We start from the raw sequence: 16,001 nt of genomic DNA on the forward strand, positions 1-16,001 counted from the left end.
TTTTCAAATACTCACATTTTATTAAAAAATAAGTACATTAAAAAAAATTAAAACCATGTTTGGCCTTACTTTTTGAGTCCATGTGCCGATCCTTCTCCACAAATAAATCTATGACGATGTTGTAAAAGTCTTCCCTATTCTCCTTTATTTTAATAGGTCTCTCCTTCTCAACGTAGAAAGACGTCCTCAGTCTGTTCTGTTTCCAGCTCACGTCTGCCCCCTGCTGGCGAGGCTCGCCTCACCTTTTCCTTTTTTCTTTTCTTTTCTTTTCTTTTCTTTTCTTTTCTTTTCTTTTCTTTATTTATTTATTTATTTATTTATTTATTTATTTATTGCACTTTTTGCACAAAATGGAAGTGCATGCAGTACAAAACACAGTTTTACAAAAAAATAAATCTTATATCTAAGGGAAGCATACATACATACACACAAAAACATTCAAGGCTCTACAACTTTCACATAAACATACAGCTTATAGAGATGGTACTGGGATGCATTTAAATTGGTTTAATTAATATGGGGGGGGGGGGGTATAAGATGATGAGGATTTGCATTTATGGATACAAAAATAGCCAAATATAATAATAAGATTAATTATGAGGTTTTTTTTTTAATTTGTGTCCACATTTTTACTATAAAAGCTAAAAATTACATGTTCAAATTTCCGAGTGAAGTTGGGGTGAATATATTCTTTGATTAATTTTAAACTTTTTTATTTTATTTTTTAAGGCTGCTTTCAGAACGGTTTCAGAAAACTCATAACCTGTTTAGTTTAGCGAGCTAAAAATCAGTTTCCACAATATAGTGTTATGGGATTTTTTTTTCCCCCCCACCTACGAGATTAGCAGCAGCGGTGTAGGTGCAAGGACACCTCACAGTGCAGTTTACACTGCAGAAAGCATGTCCCTTTCAGTATCCTCAGGTTTCAAAGAGTTTGCCATGACTACGATCAAACTTTCCTCCCGAACATGGACTGGTCGGGGGAGGGGCGTGGCCACATTAGCATATTTCCCAAACATTTGAAGTGAACATTTATAATTAACATTTAAGTGGAACACTTAAATTTACATTTAACGTTAAGATTTATTATTTCCATTTAGATTTAAATTTAGCCTCTAAAAGTACACATCTTCAAGTCATTCACAGATAATCCTTTTATTGGTGATAAATATACAGAGAAAATGTGATATAAATGCATATGGAAAGAAATGTGTAAAATTGTCACATATTCATGAGGTGTATTTTCACATTTGGCGCCCCACAGTCCTCAGAGGTGTGCGTGTCCTTGGGGAGCTGTCTTCTTCCTGTTTCGGGCTCAGTGCGGTGCGCAGAGGCTTCGGGGGATGCTCCGGCCCGCAGAGGTTACCTCATGTGTTGATCAGCGCGCGGCGGGTGGAACCGGTGTCAGCTCTCCGCGGTTGGTTTTATGGGGGGGTTATGATCTTTTATCACCCGAAGGATGGACTTTAACAAGGTGACAGCTTCCGACGGGGAAGCTCGATAGTGTCTGCAGTTCAGCCGAGTTTGGCTCGAAAATGTGACGACACTTGTCAGGAGGTTTTTGGGGGGCAATTTCGAGCTCTCTGTCTGCCGCTGCAGGGGTCACCATCGCTGACAAGGAAACCCCGAGGATCACGGCCTCTCGTCCGGATGACACCAGTAGGAGTCAGCTGCGTTTCAAGCTAGCATTGGCTAAGCTAACCAATTTTCTCACCTGAATTCGACATCATTCTTGTTGATGGATAGCTTATATCGAACAACGTTACCTGTGAGGAGTGGGCTCCGATGTTATTAAGGAGTTTCCTGCCACCAGGTGGGTGGACAGCATCTTTTTGAGGACTGCCACTCGTGTCGAAAACTCCACACATAAAAATAAAAATCCAGGTGAGACCTCTGACTTTATTGTCTTGCTAATCAATTTGATGCTAACCTTTTGGGTATTTTAAGTCGCAGATTTAACCATTAACAGGGGGTTAGCTCTTTAAAAAAAGTGCAATATTGTAATAATTTTAATAAATTGACGACTGATTATGACGACTCAATGCGCTGTTTTGCTTTTATGTCTTGAAACGAAGGCGATACGTGGTTTATTAGCATGGTTGGCTAGCTTGATATGCACATTCCTTTAGCTGCTCCATGGGCAGATAACCGTTACGGAACAACTTTTAAGATAATAATAATAATAATAATAATAATGACAAAATCGTAAAGAAATAATATAATAACGTTGTTAAAAAAAACGTCTATTTTGAATTTAGTAACTTTGTCAAAAGAGTTTACATGGAGTCACGTCAGGTCGGTTGGCTAGGGTTTTTTTTTCTAGGAACGAACATTAGCTTTCTTAAAAATGTTCTTTCTTTGTTATTTTGGGCTGATTTTTAAAGTCATGAATGTTTAAAAAGCTGCATGTCAAGTTATATGTGGGTTTCATTCTTTCTTTTTGACTGCAAAAAAGCTTAAATGTGTTGTTTTGACCAGCTGTTGAAAAATTTAAAAAAATATTTGCTATGACATGACAAGAAGAAGCTAAATGTAAATTTACTCCCTATTTTTAAATACCATAGAATTTCACTGCTATTTTATCATTTATGAACTTTATGAACTTTTTTATTGTAGTGTTAGAATTTTATGCTTCAAATTCACTTAAATTAATTTGAATTAAAAAGATCCCCATAAGTATTTATATATGGTAATGATCTCATGGTGGTTTTTTTTAATAAAATGTCAACTGAAAACCCCCAAAAATATTTTTTTCTCTAGTTTTTAAGTTTAATTTTTAATTATGCTAAAAAAAATAGTATATTGGTCAACTAACTGATCAACTGATTATTATTTATGTATTTATTTGGGTTAACATTTACAAATTGTGTAAGGGAATCACTGCTTATCTTTGACAGTTAACTGTAAAACGTATTGATCCAGCAAAGGTCCACGCTCTGATGAGGCTGTAATTTTCCTGTTTTGTATCACCGACATTGAGGTTGAGTCGGTTAAATGTCTCTTGTCATTTTGTTTTTCTTACCCTCGTTTTTCCTTTGTTTTTCTCCCTTTTAATTGTGTCATCTTTCTAGGCATGATGGAAGGGCTTCATAGTCGGGCTCTGAGCCTGGATCCACGAAGGCAGGAGCTGCTTGAGGCTCGCTTCACTGGAGTTGGTTTGGCTAAGGTTGGCGAACTCCATGACTTTATTGCTGTTTGTTCCTCATTAGTTCCTATAAGGGGTCCAGGTTGAACTTTATGTGTTTTTGTAAAATGTTTTTCCTGAATGAAGCTTTTCTATTTGAATGCAGAAGTCGGTCTGCTTACAGAAAACACTCAGTGTCCTAGAGTTTCATGTAGTGGAATGAGCTAAAGGTAAAACAAGACCAGCTCTGTGTTGGCTTGTTTTTTGGGCGCTGGCCAGTATTTCTTTGTTTCACTAGGGATGGTGACAGTGAGATGGCATTGCAGCTAAAGCTAGCAGCTTCTGGCTGGATGCTTTGCTGTAGATCAGTGTGCTACTGTGTGTGGGGGCACTTTTGAGAAAATGGCAGCTCTTCAAAAAGCTGTGCCTATGTTTTCTTGGGGCAGCTGGAGTAGATGTTAAAAACCCCAAATGGCTTGTAATAGTATGTAACTCCTCTTTTGCAAAAAACAAAAAACTTGCTTTAATTCTGTGCTACAAAGACTGAGGGTACGGTAGTTTGCTGTCTGTGTGACCTTGAGGAGCAGTACGCCAGAAGGCCTTAAAAGCATTAGTCTGCTGCCCCAGTTAGCCTTCTGTTTCTTTATAGTCTCATCAGCTGGCTCTTATTCCTTTATCTTATTCTAACAATGTGGTCCCAAGATACAACCTCAACTTTTAGCATTTATACTTTTTGAGGATGTGGTAGGCGGATGTGCTAATGTGGACATTTATGACATGACAGTAAATATAAAATAACTTCATGATTTTTATTTTATTTTTCACAGATTGTGTTATGTCTTTTTGTGATCACCATCATTTGATTTTTTTGGTGATTTAAAACCCACTCCGATTCTCTTTTAATGTATATTAAAAGCATTTCCAGTGGTATTTTATTTACGATTTTGCCTTCTTTTCTTTTTGTTTTGCTTTCGACGACATAGTTTCTGCAGGGAGGCTGTAGTTCATTAGAAATTCACCTCCGAGTAGTGGGTGGAACTGTTGGCGTGGAGTTCTGCGTAACTAATGAGCTCTTTTTGCAACTGCATTTTTTCATCTGCTTCTTATTCACAACTATTTTTAAGAAACTAATGCTCAGAATTGTAGTTTTTACCTTAATTTTCTTTATACATGTCCTCCATCATCCGAAAAAGTCTACAAGAACACGTTAAAAACACTAAAAACACAATTTTCATCGGAGTGGGTTCTTAAAGACTAATTCACTGCTTTTGGCACACGAGTTTTCAGATCAATAACAACTGTCCTCGCCTTTCTGTTCCAAGAGTTCAGCCAACAGCGAATCATCAGACCAATCTCTGTGCAGCGCTGGATCACTGAGCGATAAGGAGCTTGAGGTTAGTTAGACCAAAAAAAAAAATTCTGCCATGTTTGTGTACTTGTACCCATGAACACACTTTCTCCACTCCTTTTTTCTTTAATCCTTTGATTAAACATCTCAGAAAACGAGAGTAACGGGCTGTAAAACAACTAGCAAGTTGTAATAAACACCTGAAGGATTTTAATTTGTTTGAAAGAAGTGTTTTACAAGCTGTTTGTTCTTCTCTCCTTCTATTTTAAAGTATTGCATACATTTATTGTTTAAACAACATTTATCAAGTTTTTTTATTTATTTTTTTACAGTAAATGGTATGTTGTCTGTGAGTTTAGTGTGTCAATGACACAATGACCTAAAAGTTCAAATGGTTGGCATTCCACAATAGATTCACCTGCAACTTACATCTACTGTTACAAAATAAGAGATCATTTGTTTTGGTTTTGCTTTTGTTGTTTCGCATAAAGATTTACAAAATAAAAAAGGAAAGAATTAAAGGCTAAAACACTTTCTGTAGGTATAGCCTAATCCCATATGTACTAGTTCTTGTGGAGACTAGAGACTCGTTTTTCTGGGATTTTTCCAGAACTTCTCAAAATTTTGTTTGTTTGTTTTTTTCCATGCAAAATTAAAGGTATTATAAGTTTCAGCAAAATGTTGATACTTCTGTTCTTCGAGTGTTTCTGTTTAATTTGACTAAATGAATATTGTTTCAGAAGAACAAAATGCAAATTGAGGGTATTTTTCTGCTTATGTTTAGACACCAGAGAAGAAAGCCACTGAGAGAAGCAGAAAGAGAAAAGGAGACCACTCTGACACCAACGGTCAAGGCAAGTCCAACTTGTTATTCTGCATTGTTTCCAAACAAGAATACTTTATTGAACCGGCTTTGGGTTTCTGTATGCATAAATATTCATCTAACAGGTTTCACATGTGGGTCTCATTGCAGGAAAGGGACGGGGGCAGAAGTATAGTGATTTTTTTGAGGTTTGTACACAATCTCATAACAGTCATAGTATTTTTTTTCTTGTCAGCTTCATCTTTGAATTAAAAAAAAATCCTTCTCCTCCCGTGTCCATGAGCAGTTTGCTGGCAGCAGCGTGTCGGGTACCAGTCCTGGACGCAGCATCCCTATGCTGGTCCGGGCCTCTTCACAGCAATCCCTGTCTTATCTTCTGGTGAGCGCCGCCATTCATCTCCAGCCAAAATACTGCCAAGACTAAATGCTTTGCAAATAATTAGAAAAATGGATGTCATTTTTGCTCTTTCGTACCTTGTCCTCTTCTTTTTCTGTTTTAAAAATGTAACCCAATCCCCTTTGCAGTTGGAATGCTGTTTTTTTGCAACATACTACCCCCACCCTAAACATTTAGACCTCCCAAAAATCTAAGAATAAAGTTTAAATATGAAAGACCTATTTATTTTATTCTGCTGATTGGCACATTATGACCTTATCTGAATGTGTAATTTTGTGTTTAAATATTAAAGTCTGGAGGAATAATAAACGTTCACTAATTCACAGGTCATAATATGCATAAAATATTGTTTTTATGTTAAAACTCAGTTTTTACCAATTTGTTTTTGGTGCACTTTTAAGCAAAGACTCCAATCTTAACAAATTGACACTATTCATGAACTGAAACATTATTAGTTTTTTTTTTTTTTTTTTTTTTTTTGGATTAAGCAAAACAGTTTGGGCAATTAATGAGTTCCTTTGTTGGAAGTTTCATACGTGTTGCCACAATTTTATCATTTGAAGGGTGTCTGGGAATGTAGAGGAGAGATTTATTTTCTAATATATTTGCAGATTAACCATCCAGCATTTTTTTTTTACCAAATATATTATTTTCAAAGGGACAACCTCCCCGTTTGAATGTAGGAACCGGTCCCTTAATAAACAGTTTCATATGTTTTATGCTAACGTGATACTTCAGTGTAGAATCTCTTGTATTTTCACGTTTTCTTGACAGCAATTACAGCAGTTTAAAACCATTTATCTGTTCTTTGCATCTTTTTGCTTCTGTGTAGCATGAATTAAATATTTGCTGTTTTCCGTTTCTCCTGGATGTCAGTTTCAGCACGACAGTCCTTCATCCACTGGCTCGGCTCACACAGACTCCTCATCCTGCAGCTCATACCGGACCGCCCCGATGCCCTCCTGCTCACACAAAGCCATCCAGGTGTTGATCCAGCCTTCTCCTAAAGATGCTTCATGTTATTTTTTTATCAAACTATTTTTTTATCATTCTCTATAGAATTCAAAATTGTCAATTTTGAAAAAAATGTTACAATTAAAGCAGATTTTTATTTATTCTTATTCATTTGCAAGCATTACACACGGCATGCCTTAAAGGGTAGCACTTTAGATTAGCATTAGATTAAAGATTCTTTATTTTTTATTTTGGGATAAATTAATAATATAAATTAATAAAAAAATCACTGTTGTTTAAAATGGAGACATTTGTTTCAGACAAAAGGTAGACAAGAAAGCCGCTGTGCAAAAATGGGTTAAAGCAAATGATGCACAATAAAATACCAAAACTGCTACGAGCAAAGTTAAAACAAGTCCATAATTTATCCAGGGAAGTACTCAAAAGGTACTTTTAACCCTGCATGAGCTCAGCAGCTCATCCTCGACTGATAATGCAGACTTTCAAGATGGATATTGTTCATTTTAACATCTGGCTCAAATGATGCTGTGTTGGCTGAATGTGGTTTAGGTTCTCATAATCTTCCTTACGTCTTGTCTCAATGATTTTTAGTCTGAATTGACGCTGACGAAACTGAAAACTCTGGAAAAAGAGAAGAACTCTAAACTGGAGAAGAAGGAAGGAAGAATAGATGACCTGCTGAGGGTAAGATGACAAAGTATTTTCAGTTTTTAAAGTCTTAAAAGTTAAAGACTATTATTACAAATGTTCATGTATCAACCTGAAAAAGAAAGATGGAGCTTGTAAGTTCAACATGTCCTTTTGGCTTAGGCGTTAATCCAACAATGTCACCTGACATAAAGATTGTTGTTGCAGCATTTCAGTTAAAGAGCACATACAAACTGTGCTTTTTAGCAATAGTTTTTTTATTTATTTATTTTTTTGACAGGCAAACTGTGACTTGAGGCAACAGGTAGAAGAGCAGCAAAAGATACTGGAGCGCTACAAAGAGCGGCTCAACAAATGTGCGAACATGAATAAGAAGCTTCTAACTGAAAAGGTTGGTGTAAATGTCATTTAAGCCTGATCTGAAAAGAGCAAAAACCAAAGTCTTCTTAGCTAATGTGGTGATGTAATTATCTGCCACTTTTGGGTCAATTTTGACGGATTTGTCTTGCTTTTAGTCGAAGCAGGAGAAGATGGCTTGCAGGGACAAGAGCATGCAGGATCGTCTGCGTTTAGGTCACTTCACCACCGTACGCCATGGAGCTTCCTTCACTGAGCAGTGGACGGATGGATACGCCTTCCAGAACCTCATCAAGTCAGCTCGCCAGAAAAATTCACTCTGGCTTTTGTTTATTTATTGGTTTAAAGGAGTCATTATGATGGCTTCATTTTTAATCTATTTTTAGGCAGCAAGAGCAAATCAACATGCAGCGCGAGGACATTGAAAGGCAGAAGAAGCTGCTTGGGAAGAGGAAGCCTCCCACGGCTTTGACTCCCCCGTCGAACGTGGAGCAGAACAAACGAAAGAGCAGAAACAGCAGCCAGGAGAACGAAACGTCAGTGCAACATCAACACCGCTTATTAAAAAATGTATTTTGAGATCACTGCAGTCTGCAAACAAGACATTTGAAGGTTGTGTTTTGACCAGTTTTATGTTTTTGTGAGACTTTTATCTTTTATAGATGGAAAAAACATAATTGTGATTTTTTTTTTTTATATGGCTACACTATATTTTTGAATTAATTTATTTATAGTTTAAAATCAGTGCTATCCGTTTTTTCTGTGCACCTAAAATAAAATGTCTGAACTTGTTGGCAAACAACTTTCACAGCATCCTTTCTCCCAGGTTGTCCCTGGCGGAGTACCGTGAGCAAGAGGAGATTTTTAAACTTCGAATGGGTCGCCTAAAAAAGGTTCCAACTGCGCAGTTTCGAATTTGTCCGCGTTTTTCTTTTAATCTTTAAGTGTTTGGATTGTTTTCCTAAAAGTTACATCAGTGATACATTTGTCATCAACGCAGGAAGAAGCAGAGATTCAAACAGAGCTGGAACAGTTGGAGCGCATCAGAAGTTTGCACATTCGGGAGCTGAAGCGGATCTACAATGAAGACAACTCTCAGTATGTATAGTGAGGCACATAGGTATAGTGTTTCTGCAAGTTGGCCCACTTAAAAAGAGGAAATTTGTTGTGTTCATCATAAAAACATGTCAACTATGGCAGACGGAATGTAAAAAAGAATCCAGGACATCACATTGTAGGATTATCAAAGAGTTTATTTGTTTATGGAACAGAAGTTCCCCTCTGTACTTCGTAATGTAACAGTTTTTGTCAATGACACAGGTCAAACATTTCCTGCAGTCCTCCCCAGGTTTTTACAAACTGTAGCTCCCATTTTGGTCTATTCTACATGCCGATCTTCTCTAGAACTGTGAGGCTTTGGGTCTGGACGTTCAACTCCCTCCACGGATTCTCTATTAGATTGAAGTCCAGAGACTGGCTAGAACCGTCCAGAGCTTTGAAATGTTTTTAATGTAGCTCTAAATTAGAGGTCGCCAACCTTTTTAGCGCCACGAACCGGTATGACATCACACAAAGTTTTCACGGACCGGTCTTAAAGATGTAGGAGGATGGAGGATTATTTTAGCAACGCTATGTTGAAGGAGAAACAGACATGACAAGACGAACCCCGAGCTTTTATTTTAACACGCACAGCATTGAACATCGCACAGGTGTCATCATCCTCTCCCCTTCCCACACTCATGGTGCAAAAACGAAGTACTGTCTGTTAAATGTAGCTTTCTTTTATTGGAAGCCGAAGGCTCCTCTTCTGTCTCCAGGCTGGGCGTTTTTCCCTCTTGGCAAAGAAACTCTCCAAAGACGTTTGTTTTTTACTCATTTTGCTAGCTCCTGGGTTTAATTTTAGCGGTAACCTATCACATGACCGAGATGAGCACCTTGGCCTGCGTCAAGAGTAACATAGACGGATGGAACAGAGAATGGAGCGATTTTTCAAAATAAAACATCTTTTAGATCCTGAATGAAATAAAACGGAAGTAATTTACCGTATTTTCCGGACTATAAGTCGCACCGGAGTATAAGTCGCACCAGCCCAAAAATGCATTATAAAGTAGAAAAAAACACAGATAAGTCGCATTGGACTATAAGTCACATTTTAACTTTCACAACCTTATATGACACAATCATAGCAGACTGTTTATCTAATAAATTCACAGTAATTTTTTCTCAAACTTATTTATTTATTCCTTTCATGAAGCATCATTGGCTAACTAATACTCTGTTTTCATCCTGTATTTGTAGAAACAGTTTTCACTTTTATTGCATTTCTGAATCTATGAAATCATTGGAAAATAGAATATTATCTTGTTAGCCTTCAAGATCTTACTGTAAAAAAAAGTTTGCTGATTCTCTGAGTCACTTAACATACTCTTAAGACTTAACATACCTCATACATCAAATTGACCCAGAAACATCATCTCTGTTCCTCACAAATGAACATAACAGGAGGGTTAACAATGTATTTATTTCAATTTATTTCTAATATAAGTCGCTGCGGAGTATAAGTCGCACCCCTTGCAAAACTATGAAAAAAAGGGCGACTTATAGTCCGGAAAATACGGTAAATTATTCATTCTTTCTGGAACGGTACCGGTCTGCAGCCCGGGGGTTGGGGATTGTTGTCTGAGCGATGTGCTTGGGATCACTGTCATGTTTCAACGATCTCACAGGTTCTTGCCCCAAATGCCATTTATCCTGTCCTTCATATCGATCAGTCAGTCCATCCCCGTTGTATAAAAACAGGCCCAAAGCAGGATGTTTCCACCCCCATGCTTCACAGTGATGTTGTTGGGATGTAATTCTGCATTTTTCCCCCTCCAAACACAGCAAGTGGGGTTTATCGAGGTGTACACAGGTGTCTTTTATACAGAAAACTAGTTCAAACAGGTGACATTGATACAGGTAACAAGTGGAGGAGCTTCTTAAAGAAGTAACAGGTCTGTGAAGGACAGAATTCCTTTTTGTTTGCAGGAGATGAGTCCTCATTTTCTGTACCATAATACAAATAAATTCCTTAAAATGTGAGGCAATGTGAATTCCTGAATTCTTTTTTTAAATATTGTATCTCACAGCAGAATACTTTCTATGATGGACGTTACCGACCAAACTCAGCTTTTTAAGTGGTATAATTTGCTGAATCTGACGGACAAATACAACAAATGTTTGGCTCGTTTTATTTTTAATTCAGGCTAACACAACTTGAACATCTTCCTCTGCAGGTTTAAAGATAACCCCACATTAAATGACCGTTACCTGCTTTTACATTTACTCGGAAGAGGCGGCTTCAGTGAAGTTTTTAAAGTAAGGATGTGTTGTCTTTTTTCTATTTTTTATTTCCACGTTTCACTTGTAAAAAGTCTGAATGTTTTTGACCTTGCGGGACAGGAATCGCTGTTTAAAAAACAGGCTGTTGTTTATTTTTTCAGGCTTTCGATTTAACAGAGCAGAGATATGTGGCCATTAAAATCCATCAACTCAACAAGAACTGGAGGGAAGACAAGAAGCAGAGCTACCACAAGTAAGCCCCATGTTCTACCTATCACACTGTTACTGCAACCTTTCAAACTATCATGAATTGTGAGTCTTTAGCTCTAAAACGTATTTTAAATATTCATTGAATCTTTTTTCAGACACGCTTGTAGAGAATACAGGATCCACAAAGAATTGGATCATCCTAGAATTGTCAAACTTTACGACTATTTCTCAATCAACACAGACTCGTAAGTTATTCACTCACTGTTAAACACCACGCTGAGCATAAACGACATGATCCAAGGCCCTTAGCCCCCCAGAACAGAGACATTTGTTCATTTTCCTTTATGTGGTGAGAACAAGAATGTTTGTAAAGTCAGGATGTTTCATGATTGATGAGAATCTGCTGCTTCAAGCATCTTCACTCAGGACGATGTCTCTGGTAGAGATGGTTGTTTTGTTAGTCCAACGACTTCAGGGAAAAGGGCTACATATTTAAAGAGGACAAGAAATAGTTCTTATTAATTGATGTGAAAGCTGTAGACATTTAAAAAATTCAGTTCATCTCAAACCGGAGATGTAAAGAAAGTTAAACATGGATATTTAATTAAAAATTAGATGGGGAAAGATCTAAAAAAAAAAAAAAATTATTAATAAATTCTAGCTTTAGGGTTTTCTTCTGAAGGAGCATCACTTTAAAAATGTTTTCAAAAAACTAAATTTATATTTGAGGTAAGCTCTAGTATACTACAGAAATAGATGCAAGAAAGCTCCAGTAGATTTTCAATAAATCCACTATTATGGCCACAGCTGTTTTTGGACCTTAATGTTTTTGCCATTCTGCTTTCTTACTGCGCCTTTGTGCTAAAAAGGTCCTTCCCGCCAAACAATTAAAGATCACCAAAATTTGCACACATCCTGGTACCCAGGGAAAAGGAATTTTGGGCCCAGTGAACCAAAAAAATGGCATCACAGTAGGGGGAAAAAATGAATGGGACCAAAATCTCAAAAAAGATAGTTCCACTCATGAAACCAAAACACCAAAGTAAGTTTTGATATTATGGTATGGCCACAGGACCTACAGCTTGGCGGACATGTCGATGTAATTGTGTTACATTTTGGGATGTTCACATTTTTGTACAAAATGGGGCGGTTTAAGTCCTCAACCACAACCAAAGTTTGTTGGAGGTCAAAGGTCATCTTGATATTTTCCCTTAAGTACCAAATTAAAACTCTTCTTAGGGATTTCAATCTATCGCCTCATAATTCTTCAAGCGTCATTGGGAAGCTACTTGGGGGGAAAAAATGCTTGTTTAAAGTTTGCAGATTTTGAATTGTGTTAGCATGGCAAGCCAGCTAAACTTTACCAGATTATTGTGAACATTTAATATATCAGTTGTTGGCTCAAGCTGAACGAAACAATATGAACATATCAGAAAAGCCTCTGTTGCTGAGGAAATCAGAAATTTCTTTCTGCCGATTCGACTAAAAATGATATAGACCAGTATTTTACTTCCAGGTGACATAAAAAATAAATAAAACGATGGCTATGGAGATAAAACCAATTAAAAAGCTGACATTTTTAATTTTTAAAATTAATTTGTAATCTGCAGCTCTGGCCAGGGTAGCAGGGTAGGAAAGGGAGAGAGATGGAGCAGTGAGGGCGGGTCAAAAGGAGGCGGGTAGCACCTGGAGGCTATCCAACACCACAAGCGGCTTTCATTTTTACTCAATTTTGTTGCCAGCTGAATTTTTAATGATCCTCGGATGAGTGTGGATTTGGGGGATTAGTAACTCAACCCGCTTTTTGCCCAGATTCTGCACGGTGCTGGAGTACTGTGCAGGAAACGACCTGGATTCTTACTTGAAGCAGAATAAGTCTCTGACTGAGAAGGAGGGCCGCTCCATTGTCATGCAACTCGTCAACGCCCTCAAGTACCTCAATCAGATTCGACCCCCCATCATCCACTACGACCTTAAGCCTGGTAGGCCTTCAAACTCTCAAATCCGGTGTCCTCCAGACATTTCAAACTTGTTACTGAAAGCGCTTCATTTAAGGAAACATCCTGCTGGTGAACGGGACCGCCTCAGGGGAGATAAAGATCACAGACTTTGGCTTGTCCAAGATCATGGATGACGACAACTACAACTTGGCAGATGGCATAGAGCTGACCTCGCAGGGAGCAGGGACCTACTGGTAAACGGGCTCAGAGTGCTCCATCTACCGACCGAGAACAGCTTTTATCCAGAGTGATGTAATGAGGAAAACGGTTTAGTGTCAGGTTTGGTGTGTTTCACAGGTATCTACCACCTGAGTGCTTTATAGTGGGAAAGGACCCCCCTAAAATATCCAACAAGGTGGATGTTTGGGCTGTAGGTGTCATTTTCTACCAGAGTTTATATGGCCGCAAGGTAACCGTTTGCCACATCCAAGAACACAAAGAGTCAGGATTATATTTTCACTTGAAATAATTCATTAACCTGTTTGTTTTCATCCTTAAGCCATTTGGTCACAACCAAACGCAGCAGGATATCCTCCAGGAAAACACCATACTGAAAGCTACTGAGGTGCAGTTCCCCCCAAAACCTGTGGTGACCATGGAGGCGAAGGTGTGTTTTTGTTATTTTGTTTTTTACACTATCCTGCTCAACTGAAATGGTGTGAAGAGGAGCTGGTATTCAGTAATGATCAAACAGAACGACAAGGGATTTATATGGGTAAAACTAAGATTAAGTAGTTCAGCTTATATTTATTAGTCATCTTTACTGGACTGGCTGCAGAGACTTAAAAAGTGCATTAAAAGTTAAATGCATTACTATCAAGAAAGCCCAAAGTGAAGTTTAGTTTTAGTGGTCAATAAAAGTTTATTCTGTTCGGCCCCGCGACCTTCAGCCTGTTTTGGACTTTTGGACCCCTGACCTATCGAGTTTGACACCCCTGATCTAAATGGTCTTAGGAAGCAGTCTGGGAATTTGGACACCCTGCAGCCAATCAGAATGGAGTACTTACAGACCATGGTATAGAGTTGCGTTATACTCTGACACACTGGAGTATGTTCTGGACTAGGGCAGCACGATGTGAAAAACTTGCGATATGCGACATTAGTGATCAATATTGCGATGGCGATATAACTTGCGATACATGATCAAATGGCAAAAACAACAAAAACATTTCCATTTCACTGCAAAAGATTAATTTAAATAAGAGTCAAAATACCTTAAATACATCTCCAAATGATCCTCGTCTAATTAGAAGGGCAACATCTAACATAAAAGCTCCACCGGATTGGTCAACAACGTGAAGGGCTCCATCTGATTGGTCAAATGGATAAAAGGATTTATTCAATTCATTAAATACTTCAAGTTGCCATAAGATTGGTTTAGCACATTTAAGGTTTAACATTTATTGCGATTTTCGCCGACTTTTGCAAAATGCGTATTACACAGCTTGAAATCGCGATAACGATAAATTTGCGATTTATTGTGCAGGCCTATTCTGGACTAAGATTGACAGATCTCACACCAACATCAGCTTTATTGAACAGCAGCAGGAAAATCAGATCTCAGACCCCACAACCCGGAGTGAAAGATTTTCTTCAATTGATGTAAATGAGATTGTTTCCATTGAGCTATCAGCGCCGTGTTGACATTGCAGTCAACCAGATGAAGGCACTGCAGAGGTGGCATGTGGAGCCGCATCGGTTAATCAAAGCCGTTATGATGATCATTATGATAATGAGGGACTGCATAGCTACTTAACACATAACGTAGCCACATTACGTAATTTATTCCTCAAAATGAGTGGTTAGTTTAGCCACTTCCGGATTAGAACCTCTCATCTTCTAAATTACAATACTTTGATGTGTTCAATTTAATGCTAAAGTAATAATTTCTCCTCTGTTTTCCCCCCTCATAGGCCTTCATTCGACGTTGCCTAACTTACCACAAGGAGGATCGTGTGGATGTGCTTCAGCTGGCCAGCGACCCCTTCCTCATGCCCAACATTCGCAAAGCTCTTGGAAGCAGCACCGCTTCGGTGCGCCCGAGCCCCTCCACGTCCAGCAACTACAGCAGCAGTGCCTCCAACTGAAGTCAGTTGAAAGCAGTTCCCTGAGAGGAAACGGCCACACGGACACACTTTTATGAAGGGAGGGAGGAATCCTCAGAGTGTGACTGACAGAATGACGGGATGTTGTAAAACTGTCCACAAGCTTCCAGTTGTGGGCTAAATAGAACCCAAAGATTTGCCCACATGCATGCACTAACTTAAAGTTAAGTTTATTTAAGGTTTTTATTTTTTGACATAAAGACTTTAGAATTGCACAAATGTCGGGCGTAAAAGTGACTGGTTGAAGGAGGCATAAAAAAAAAAAAAAATGTCCAGAACTGGTTGATAACAAATATCCCTATAGGATAGAAACCTCTGTGCTTTAGGAAGGGCTCCTGAAAGTGACTGATGACCGGAGATCGAGGACTAAAAATCCATACGGGCCGGTTCTGTGGAAACCGGCTGCTTCTCATCCGATTTCAATAATCCCACCTGCTCTTACCGCTGCTTTTCTGTATTTTTCCATGACATTTACTGCCTTTAATGTTCTCAACCATCAAGGTGGCGGGTGGATGGGCTGAGTGAGTGTTGTGAAGTAACATTCGCCTGGAAATGTGAAACCATTAAAGAGGATTTTGGTTTGTTTGTTTGGATGCGTCTCTGTTGGCATTTCACAGCAAAACTTGAATTGTATTCATTTACAATAAATGATGCACAGCAAAAGCTTGAGGTTGTTTTCTCTACATTTTTTTA

At 38.3% G+C, this 16,001-nt stretch overlaps 1 protein-coding gene across 4 annotated transcripts; it reads left to right on the forward strand.

The window, feature by feature from the left end:
• The first annotated feature begins 1,269 nt into the window (after positions 1-1,269).
• LOC101155888 (serine/threonine-protein kinase tousled-like 2) lies at positions 1,270-15,971 on the forward strand. 4 transcript variants are annotated; one of them, XM_078937261.1, is made up of 22 exons: positions 1,328-1,659; positions 1,747-1,884; positions 3,072-3,166; positions 4,447-4,518; positions 5,257-5,326; positions 5,446-5,483; positions 5,582-5,674; positions 6,569-6,676; positions 7,259-7,351; positions 7,596-7,706; positions 7,831-7,967; positions 8,059-8,208; positions 8,499-8,565; positions 8,673-8,770; positions 10,948-11,029; positions 11,155-11,246; positions 11,359-11,448; positions 13,016-13,185; positions 13,259-13,397; positions 13,501-13,612; positions 13,703-13,810; positions 15,117-15,971. In XM_078937261.1, exons 3-22 carry the CDS (start codon positions 3,074-3,076, stop codon positions 15,288-15,290), a joined length of 2,097 nt encoding a protein of 698 aa, XP_078793387.1. In that variant the 5' UTR covers positions 1,328-1,659; positions 1,747-1,884; positions 3,072-3,073; the 3' UTR covers positions 15,291-15,971. The 4 variants fall into 4 exon arrangements, with proteins under 4 accessions (XP_011486265.1, XP_078793389.1, XP_078793387.1 ...); XM_011487963.4 differs by having other exon boundaries at positions 1,270-1,884; XM_078937263.1 differs by lacking the exon at positions 1,747-1,884 and having other exon boundaries at positions 1,323-1,417.
• The last annotated feature ends 30 nt before the right edge of the window (positions 15,972-16,001 follow it).

Source organism: Oryzias latipes, chromosome 19 (assembly GCF_053564925.1).
Source record: "Oryzias latipes strain Hd-rR chromosome 19, Olatipes_Hd-rR_3.1".
NCBI classification, from domain to species: Eukaryota; Metazoa; Chordata; class Actinopteri; order Beloniformes; family Adrianichthyidae; genus Oryzias; species Oryzias latipes.